This window comes from Meleagris gallopavo, chromosome 1 (assembly GCF_000146605.3).
Source record: "Meleagris gallopavo isolate NT-WF06-2002-E0010 breed Aviagen turkey brand Nicholas breeding stock chromosome 1, Turkey_5.1, whole genome shotgun sequence".
Classification (NCBI taxonomy): Eukaryota; Metazoa; Chordata; class Aves; order Galliformes; family Phasianidae; genus Meleagris; species Meleagris gallopavo.
In genome coordinates, this window is record NC_015011.2 from 62,769,172 (window position 1) to 62,779,415 (window position 10,244).

A 10,244-nucleotide genomic window follows, 5' to 3' on the forward strand; every position below is an offset into this window, starting at 1 on the left:
CTGAGAGTGTTTTGCTGGTCTGTACACAACCACATAAGGGATCGATGCAGTGAGGAACAGTAGGTCATAACTTCTTCTGGGTGAGGAATCTCTGAAATCACTGGGGAAATGAAAGCTTTACCTTCAAAACTGAGAGTGCTCTGCTAGGCATTTTTTTAATATTATTATTACTATCTTCTTAACGCAGGAGATCCATATGGAACGCTGTGTTAATCTGACAGATGTTGCTGTGGAAGCAGTCCTCACTTGTTGTCCAAAGATACACATTGTTCTGTTCCATGGATGCCCGTTGATAACAGGTGGGTCAAGTCAGGCTATCTCTTGATTTTCTGAACACGTTACAAATTTTCCCATTCTTGCTTGTCTGACAACAGACTTCGCAGATTAATAAATATTCTATATGAAACTAGATTATTTTTTTTTACTTTCTTATGAAAGCAGTCTAGAACAAAGTCCTACAAAGTCAGAAAAAATATGAGGTGATCAGTGTTACAAAGTGATAAATATGCTTAAGAGAGTTGAATTACATCTGCTGTAGGAATTCTAAGTTTGCTTTTACTGAGTCTTTCGTGGTTGAAATGACTGTTTTTAAACTTTATATTAATGCAACAGGTAAATATTTATTGAAACTGATACTAAGAGTAAGACACTTAACCATAGATTGTATGATTCTATGAACCAGTTATGAATAACCAAGAGGTAATGGTATCAGTGTGGCCCCAGTTTCAGTCTTCTGTGGAGGGCAATGGGGTAAATTTTTTTGAAGGAAATGCACTATTGTCTTTGGATTCAGAAAAATTTGCTGATGCAAAAGAACATAAAGTGCCTAACAGCATGAGAAGTTGCTTTATTAAGGCCAAAAGTGGCCTTCATTGTTGCATATTGTGTTTTATTTCCCTCTATGACTGAGCTTTAACTATGAAGTTATGAAGTTATTTTTAAAATAGAAATTTAGTCTTACAGGGAGAGTAAAGTACTTTTTGGTGAGTACAGATCAGGACAAGATGTTAGAACAATGGTGATCTGTGTCCTTTGTGTGTTTATTTTCTATGTGCATTAAAAAGTGGAGCATAAATGCAGATAAAATTAATTTATTTTGTTAACCTGATTCTAACCAGCACCTGTGTATTATTCTGAAGGAATAACAATATCTTTTCTTCTTTTGTAGACCGTTCACGAGATGTTTTAGAGCAGCTCATCATCTCAAACAAAATCAAGCAAGTGACATGGACCGTTTACTGACTATTTTTTTGTCTGTTTATGTATGAGTGTAAAGTTTACAGTTAGGAGAGCTAAAGGAAACAAGCACCTCTAATAAACAGCTGGTGACTTCTGTACCTGCAGATTGCTTCTCTGCTTCTTCCCACCAGAGGTCTCCATTGCCATTCCAGTCTTTGAGTGCGAGTCTGAGCTTCCCTAGTGACTGCTTAAGAGCCCTTTCTGTCTTTGAAGCACTGATAATGATTCGTTAAAAGGAAAGTTAAATTACAGTCAGCATTACACTGTCACCTCTCAGCCTCCTTGAACAATCAGATTTGGCCGTAGTTAAGCATGTTTTAGCATCTTAGCTACCTACACAGACCTGGTCTTACCAAGTCCCTGCTCTGAGTTTTTAATCTGAGAGGATAATTGTAGCTAGTTTGTTAGAAAACAGTTAGAAAAACTGTACGTACCTTTCTTTTGATGTTATTGATGTTACAGGTTTCTGACTTTATTTACCATCAGTATTTACAGGAGTCTTACACATCCAAAAGTACAGTATGAAACATGCAAACACAGAAGATCTTTGGAATTATTGTAGTGTTTAACAAATCTCAGAATAGTGCTGATGACTGATGAAATAATCTTATATGATACTCATTTGCTCTGGCTTTTTCCTATTGCAAAATCATTGGGGAGAACAAAGCATTGGTCTCTGTAAGCATAGCTGAGAGTGAAGACCATGTTTAGCATTGGAGTACATGAATCTCAAGAGAGTAGAGTTCTACAGAGTTTGTGTTCTGATTTATATGGTTTATTACATCTCCAGGGACCTCTAGAAGATGAAAATGTCTGTTTATATATTGTTTGACTGTAGTCATTTAAAAAAATTGTAAGTATAGAATTGATTGTGACAGAACTGTGGTTTCATCATAATTACAAGTCATGCTCACTGGCTTTGCTGAAACAGTAGAACTTACAGTGAGACCTGTATGATTTCTGCATTAAACTTCTAAAAATGTTAGTCACTTCAGCAGCGCACAGAGCAGACAGCACACTGTGTTGATACTCCATGTTTGGAAGTAGCAGGATTTAGCTGGGCAGATCTTACACGGATCTGATGACTTTCAAAAATGAGTGAGTTTAAACAATAAGGAGTGTTTATTTTGTAATTTAATGCTTGTTATAGCTAATGCTAATTTTGAATGTTGTAGAAAGAAGAGTCTTCTACTGACCTATTTAAAGTACAGCTCAAATGGCATGGAAGATAGTGCATCCAGTATTGTTAAAGGATATTACAGTATCTGACAATGATCTCTTCTCCTCTCTTGATTATATGGCTTATGGAAGAGCAAGTCCATTTAGAAAACTTGTTCACGTGTAACTGAAAGCATAATTTTAAACCTCGGGAACATAACTCTCTAACTCTTTTTGCATGAAGTAATTGATCTGTTGTGTCTCATTTCAGGAACGGTGCCACAAAAAGAGGTGGCATCAGAGCTACCGGAAGTGGGAAGAGGCTCCAGGAGCCTCCTGCCCAAATCAAGGCCAGCTCTGAGCTCAGCCAGTTTACTCAGGGCTTTCTCTGATTGAATCTCTCAAGTGCTACATTCAAAAGTAAATTATAAATGGAAATATATAAAGCAGCTTAAGGTGGAAGACCACTGAGGCCTGTAACAGCAAAGGACACTTACAGTGCTAGCCCTTTGCTAATGTAACTCTGGATTTGTCACATTAAAGGCAAATGCAGCTTACGCTGTCCTTAAATGTGCATGCAGATTCAGTGTTCTTCTGCAGTCTCTTCTAAATGTGTAACCTAGTGCTGTACCTCACTATGTGCTTTAGAAAACAGTACATCAGTGTGATGAGTAATACTGCATTCTTAGGCTTAAAATTTTGAGTCTCAGTAAAGCCTTCACTTCCAGAGCTTAAGACTGCTCTTTGATAGGTGTTACTAGCATCATTCTACTGGAATTGTTTTTGATTCAGGTTGAGTTGCAGTCATTTTTAATTAATGTTTAAGAGTGCAGGAGCGAAGCTGGAGACAAACATTGTGTATGCACTTACCAGTTCATATTTGATATTGTACTTGTGTGTTACTGTTGTAGATTCTTGGGTGAGCACTGCTAAATATTTGTATATTGCTTTGAATATTAAAGCCAGTAAGTCTTCTGTTCGGATATTTCTGAAAACGTGTTAAGATACATTTTATGATGTACGAATGTCATATTTGTATGAGTGTTCATTTCCTACTTTGTAAGCAGTCTCTCTTTCTGAGTGCCACGCACTTTTTCATAGTTATAAGCTTCTACCACATCATGTGGGGGTTTGGATAGTTGTGGGTGCATCGTCTTCCCTTCTTTGGTGTTTAGCTCCCTACCGCTGCTTATTTTGTAGTTAGCTGCAAAACATGATCGTTGTTTGCTTTGAAGTTACATCTGAACATCAGGACACACTTCTTTACTGTACAGGTAACAGAGTGCTGGCACAAGGCTGCCAGAGAGGTTGTAGAATCTCCTCCCTGGAGATCTCTAGAAGCTGCCTGGACAGTCCTCTGAGCATACTGCTCTGGGTGTCCCTAATGAGCAGGAGGTTTGACCCGATGACTTCCAGAGACCCCTTCCTGCCTCAGCCTGTCTGTGATTCTGTTTCCCATCACAGTCAACTATCTTTTTTTTATGCTTGCAGTGTTAGAGAACATAGATGTGCTCAAATGTTCTCTTTAAAGGATTGTTATTCTATGACTGTCTAGTCATTAAACACTTTGGCTACAGCACAAGCAGTATGTTTTAGATTCAGTTGCAACTTCCTAAATAATCATTCTTGACAGCTTCAAGGTAAGCAGCATTTATTTTTTTTATTTTAGAGGGAAGGGGGAGCCTCAAATTAGTCACTTGGACATTCAGAAGAAATTAACAACAACAACAACAACAAAAAAAGTAAGGCACTTGGAAGTAAATATAACATAATAATCTACATCTTTACATTTTTCATCTTCACATCTTTCTGTAAATAAGCTGCAGAACTGTGTGAAAGCAGCACAGTAATCTCTCAGCCACCCTCCTCTCTCTCCACGGGGTATACTGGATATCTAAAATGTTTCACAATGGTGTCAAAGAGTGAGATTAACACAGATTAAAACATCAAGCATGCAAACTCCAAAGTGTAATTATCTTTGGATTTGCACTTCAGCATGCCTTGCTGAATAAAGTTTGCGTGTAGTTTTACCTGGAACAGAGCCAAAGCCTCAATGAACATGACTGAAATAAGTATGGTGAAGGAACATCCTACTTTGTATCAACAGATGTGTTCCATGTTCAATTCCCATTTTCATTTTATATACTCAGAAAACAGCCACGGGAGACAAAGTTCATTAGAGAGCCACTTTTAACAGCTTTCTAAGCTATTTGAGGGCTGATAACTCCAGACAATACTTGATGTTAATCCATTGTTTTCTTGTCTAGTATACTCAGGAAGTGAATATTCTATAACTTTACGCAACTGATTGTGAATGCTGTGGCTTAAAAACTGATGCCTGCCAGGGTCACCGATCAGCACTTCGGTTTCATGTATCCTGATGCATTTCCTCAGCCAGTGATGAAGATCATCAGCAAGTTGTTCATCGTAAAACATATCTCCTAGAACAATGAGGTCCCACTTGCCAGCTTCTGAGTTAATGATATTCTTAATGGTGATGGGAAAGGGAGTAACGTGGTTCAGTTCACAGTTCAAACTCATTGCCATTCCTGCAACTGAAAAATAGTCGGAAAGTAAAATTAAGCTGTTTTAGGATTCCGCTGTACAGCCCCCTTGTAAATTTCTTTGATAAAAGTTCCATCTTTCACTTTCAGCACAAGTATTTTTGCTTTTCTAGTGTAGAGATTCCCACAACTTTCATTATGTGTTAAACCTCACGTCTCAATCTATCATTATACTTCCTCCTTAATCACTGAATAATCAAATTATGAATAAACTATTTTCATAAGTCATATAAGGGAAAAAATCCCAGAATCAAATAGAATCATGGAATGGCTTAGGTTGGACAGGACCTTAAAGATCTACTTCCAATTTCCCTGCCATGGACAGGGCTGCCACCCAGCAGACCAGGCTCCTGAGGATCCCAGCCAAGCTGGCCCTGAGTGCCCCAGAGATGGAACACCCACAGCTTCTCTGGGCAGCCAAGAGAGAGAGAACAAATCCTGGGGAAAAAAAGAAGGGTAAAATCTAGGCCCAAATATATGAAACTCAGGAAAATTCTTTGGGCTTACAGAAACCAACTCGCCAGCTGTGATGTCTCAGAACTAATTATTTGCCATTTTTGCCTAATTAAATTCTAGTTCTGCTTATAACTTCCAGATGTACTGCTTACCTATGATAAATATCCTTCCTGCCCACGAGACTTCTATAAGAAGAGCAACATCCTTGAACTATGGGCACAAGTCCAAAGCAGAGACCAATCATTAGAGACCAGGTGTGTTGGGAAAGCCTGTGCCCAAACATGGATGCAATGAGTAGGGGGACACCTTCCCAAATGACCACAAGAGACCCCCACACAGGCACAGAGGACTCAATTATGTTTGTGTGACCTTGTACTGGTATAATCCTATGAATATGTAGTAGGTACGTGTGACTTATGTACTAGATAGGCATATATTAAAAATAATTGAATATAAGTGGGAGAAGATGTGAAGACTCACCGTGCTTAATTTTGTGGAGATTACTCACCTTATGCCCTGCACAGAAATGAAGCGATGTCTCCTCTCTAAATACCTGCTGATTTTAAAATCTCCCCAAATACTTTTAAAAGACAACAGCTCCACTTGTAATTCCAAAGCAGATGTATAAGAAACATTTGATAGAAACTTAGTTGTTCATTCACCCTAAGGAGCTATGGAGATGCATTTGATGCAAGAAAGGGTGGTACAACCCAGCTTCTAGTACTGTCAAAAGCCATTCATCTTTTTAGCATTCTTAAAACTCTGTCTGGAAACAGATTCTGCCAAGTGAATGAGAGAAAAGTGTTAAATACACTGTAAAAATAATAAAGATCTTTGCACGGAGGCAGGAAAAGAAGGGCTTACTGGGGTCAATGTCGTTAGCAAGGACTTGAGATGCACCACTCATCACAGCAGCTATTGCTGTTGCTCCGCATCCACTTCCAAGATCCAAAACAGATCGCCCTTTGACAACACATGGATTGTCCAAAATGTACCTGCATTTAAAAGAAAAAAACTGTCAGAGCAATAAACCAGATATGCAAGTTTCTTGCTTATATGTTGTGCTGCAGAAAAAGTTCTCATCATACATGTAACAAAACATGGTATCTTAAAGGATGCTTATTCCAAATATGCAGCCTCTGTATAGATCTTTATTTGCCTCCGCTGATACAAAAACATCAAGAACTTGGATCCCAACGCATCTGTGTGCAGACACCCAGGAACCCAGACTGGGGAACAAGACACCCTACCCTAAAACTAAAACAGTTGCAGATGTTGTGAGATGGCAGCAGGAAGGTCAGGACCAGGAGTGAAGACACAGAATATCCTGAAGAGGAACCTGGGACACATAGAGGAGCTGACACCCCTTGCCTCTTGTCCTGCACTTCATCACAAGAAGTCCTACCAGACAGCTTTGACACACACAGCTTGGTGCTGGATTATGCAGGTACAAGACCAGTGAGTGAAACTGGCTTAGTTTTAATGAAAATAACCTTCTCCTGCGAGGTCTGACATCCAGCTTTGTCCTCCCCTCTGCAGCCTTCGCTCCCCAGGAGAGCCAATTTACTACCAGGGCAAAGGATGGGTGGGACCACCAAGGAAAGCACTCTGCTTCCTCCTTCTGGGGCTGTGCTTGCAGTAACAAGTAGGGCACGGTCTGGCACGGTCGGGCCCAAGTGCTGTGTTTCCAGTGGAATGCTTCTCAAGTTACCCCTAATGACTGGTCATTTAGGACAGTGGAACCAACATATCCTCTGGCACAGACACTGTGCTGGTGTTGGAGACTGCTGTCTGCCATGCTGGGTTAACAAGCTGTCTTACACTGCAAGTTGCATGAAATCTCGAATGGTGGAAATGCCAGCTGTGAAACAAGAATGGTTAAAGAAGCAGAGTGTTCTCAGCTAATTTCTGACACTCTCAATGCCTCGAAACGAGTGCATAGATAATAGGACAATCAAGTGGTGAGATGCTAGTTAATCGGTATTGCTACTTAAAAAGCTGGGCAAATGAATAAAAAAAACATATAATCAAATGTAGAGATTACCTTATCTAATTCAATTGTGCAATGTTTAGGACCACTCTAAGTCATTTGGATGGCAGGATAATCAGCCATTTGATTGTAAAACCCACATCTTTCCTTGTTGAAAGTGTCTTCTTATTTACACTTTTCTGCCAAAAAGACAGTAAAGCCCTAATTCAGACCTTCCCTTTTCATCTATGTTGACAATGTGTGAGAGTTTGTACTTTGTTGTAGCAATTACATACTTTTCCTGCTATTCAAAGTGAGAGATTTGATTTTAAGAATAAGAGAACTCTAACCAGTTCCTGGGAATCGGGAATACCAGATGCATTTTGATAGTAGGTGGGGAAAATGAAAAAGAGGTTTTTGATGTGACTGACGGCAGTAACAGTAAGGCCTGATAATAAGGCAGCTGACATTCTAAAGGAAGGGATTGCAGGAAGCCAACCAGCACTCCTAGGCACATCAGCATAAACCGACTTTTCTCAGTTGACCAGACACATATCCACACTCCTGTCTGTCTCCTACAACCACTACACACACAGTCACCATAAAATAACAATCCTGTGTGGAGTGACACTGAGCAATAGAATTAAACATTTTGCTTGGTTTTGATAGGGACAACACAGCTCTTTCACAGATCCAGATTTGGCCCTGTAGTCAACACACATTTTCACAGAAGACAAGAGATGTCACTGTACATACATCTACATACTCTACATACATCACGTGCTAAAAATACACTGCCAACCGGAGAAGATTGCTTCTGTGTTGTATAAGCAGAGAGGAGCCTGGATTACGTGCTCTCATACAAGACAAATACTACAGCCAGAGTCAGGTCTGATGTCCTGGCTAGCAGTGGACTGAACTTACTGGCTTCAGTGATGCATACCTGGACAGGGCTTGGCCTCCTGGCCAGTAAATTGCCCAGAACGGATCCCCATATGGCCACAGGTCAGGCTTTTCCCTCCAGAACCTGCAGCGAGGGGTGAGGAGGCGCAGCCGGATCTCTGGTGTCAGGTGCCCACTGCTGGTCACCTCCGTGTTCTCTTCCAAAAATGCTCTCACCTCAGGGTCCAGCGACTTGCCAGCACTCCAGTGGCAGCAGCGCTTCCAGCGCAGAGCGGGGCCTCCCCTCCTGCAGGCCTTGCCCAACAGCAGCAGCTGCTTCCAGCTGCTGAAGGCCATATCCCCAAAGGCAAGCTCAGAGCACAGCTGTTTGGGGACAGCTGATGAGGCAGAAAGCTAGAAGCAAGTTCACAGCATGCTGCTTCTCATAGTGATGGGTGACGATTCCTGAAAGGAAAACAACAGGACATAAGTGATGTTTCTGTGGCTTCAGAACCATGTACTGGTAAGGCTTTGGGGAGGTCCAGCTGCTGCTGCACCATCAAGAACTTGTTCTTCGCCACCGGGAACCTACAAAGCCAGCAGGAAACATGGTAACAAAGAAGCTATCCATCCGGGACAGTGCTACAAATATACCAAGAGAGAAACAACGAGCCACAAAGCTAAAAACTAGATAATGTGGCCTTTCATCTCCCTCTGACTTGAGGGCACAGACAAAGAAAGCTGCTCCCATTTACGGTTCTACCACAGCATCATTAGTTTTGGTAGCAGAGCTCTGGAATTACAGACCTATGGACACAGCAAAGATTATTAGTATGGTTTTTGGGAGATGCCACTAATTTTTAGCTTTCTCACAGAGATGACATTATACAAAAATTATGTTTTTACATCAAAGGCAAGGATTTCCTCAGTGGATCTTCCTCTTTCTCCCTCAGAATAGTCAGGCTTCCAGCTTCAAAATGAAAAACATCTCAAGAACCAACCATAATCAGAGTACTTTGATTTTTTGCACCTCAGACTGTATTTTAAAGATAGTCTTACAGTGCAGAAGTCTCACGTGGATGCTCTCAGGTGGAGAAGAAAGTAAACCTCCACTCCGATAGCCCACTCCCTGTGAGAAACCACAATGACACACTCCAAGCTAACACAAGGGACAGCAAACTGAGTGTATTCCAAGCTGCCTTTGGAAACCAAGATATCCAGACTGGGCACAGTGGCCCTCAGGGACCTGCTGACACAACTTAGGGCTGATTTCCATGTCACAGGCAGTGAAGGCAAGGAGAGTGGGAGTGCGGTATGTCAGTGTGCTTCATGTGGCATTTTGTGTGTGTGTTGGCCTATGTTCACAGAATCATAGAATGGGTTGGGTTGGAAAGGATCTTAAAGCCCACCCAGCCCCAACCCTGTGCCATGTGCAGGGCTGCCACCTAGCAGCTCGGCTGCCCAAGGCCCCATCCAGCCTGGTCCTGAGTGCCTCCAGGGATGGGGCATCTACAGCTTCTCTGGGCAGTCTAATTATTGCTTGATGGCTTCCTAAAGCATTAAGCTGTGCACTGAACTCCCATATTGCTTGCCGTTTAGGTCGATTTAGTTAAATCTTTAAATCATTGACCGAAGGCTTTGTATTTTTATTGCTAATAAACACCCGTGACAATGTTTTTCATTGCTCCACGTTTCAGAATGCTATTCAGCAGAGCCCATGTAATTAACGAATGTAATTAATGAACGCCTTCCTTCTCGAAGGCAGAGCTACATAGGCCCCATCTGCCTGAGGGAAGCACCAGGTTAACCAGAATCAATGACATGCATAAATCTCGTCAGACAACGCTGCGCGTTGGCTTTCCCCATGAATTGCTGCAAATCAGCAGGGCTGATGAAGCAGCTTAAATTTCGCACCGCCCGTCACGACGCCGCATTCATTTCCAGCAGGTACAAGCACCGGGCAGCGCACCCCGCGG

The 10,244-nt window shown here is 41.5% G+C and overlaps 1 protein-coding gene and 1 long non-coding RNA gene across 3 annotated transcripts; one reads left to right on the forward strand and one right to left on the reverse strand.

Moving 5' to 3' along the window:
- Positions 1–159: 159 nt before the first annotated feature.
- Positions 160–2,514, forward strand: LOC104911953. The gene is made up of 2 exons (XR_794300.3): positions 160–299; positions 1,169–2,514. It is a non-coding gene; the product is annotated as an uncharacterized LOC104911953 (long non-coding RNA).
- Positions 2,515–3,295: 781 nt separating this feature from the next.
- On the reverse strand, positions 3,296–10,234 carry ETFBKMT (electron transfer flavoprotein subunit beta lysine methyltransferase). Of its 2 annotated transcripts, XM_019616381.2 has the most exons (4): positions 10,183–10,234; positions 8,330–8,733; positions 6,282–6,412; positions 3,296–4,952 (listed from the first exon to the last, which is right to left on the reverse strand). In XM_019616381.2, the coding sequence occupies exons 2-4, from the start codon at positions 8,623–8,625 to the stop codon at positions 4,588–4,590; spliced, it is 792 nt and encodes a 263-aa protein (XP_019471926.1). In that variant the 5' UTR covers positions 8,626–8,733; positions 10,183–10,234; the 3' UTR covers positions 3,296–4,587. The 2 variants fall into 2 exon arrangements, with proteins under 2 accessions (XP_019471926.1, XP_003202496.2); XM_003202448.4 differs by lacking the exon at positions 10,183–10,234 and having other exon boundaries at positions 8,330–9,666.
- Positions 10,235–10,244: the final 10 nt, after the last annotated feature.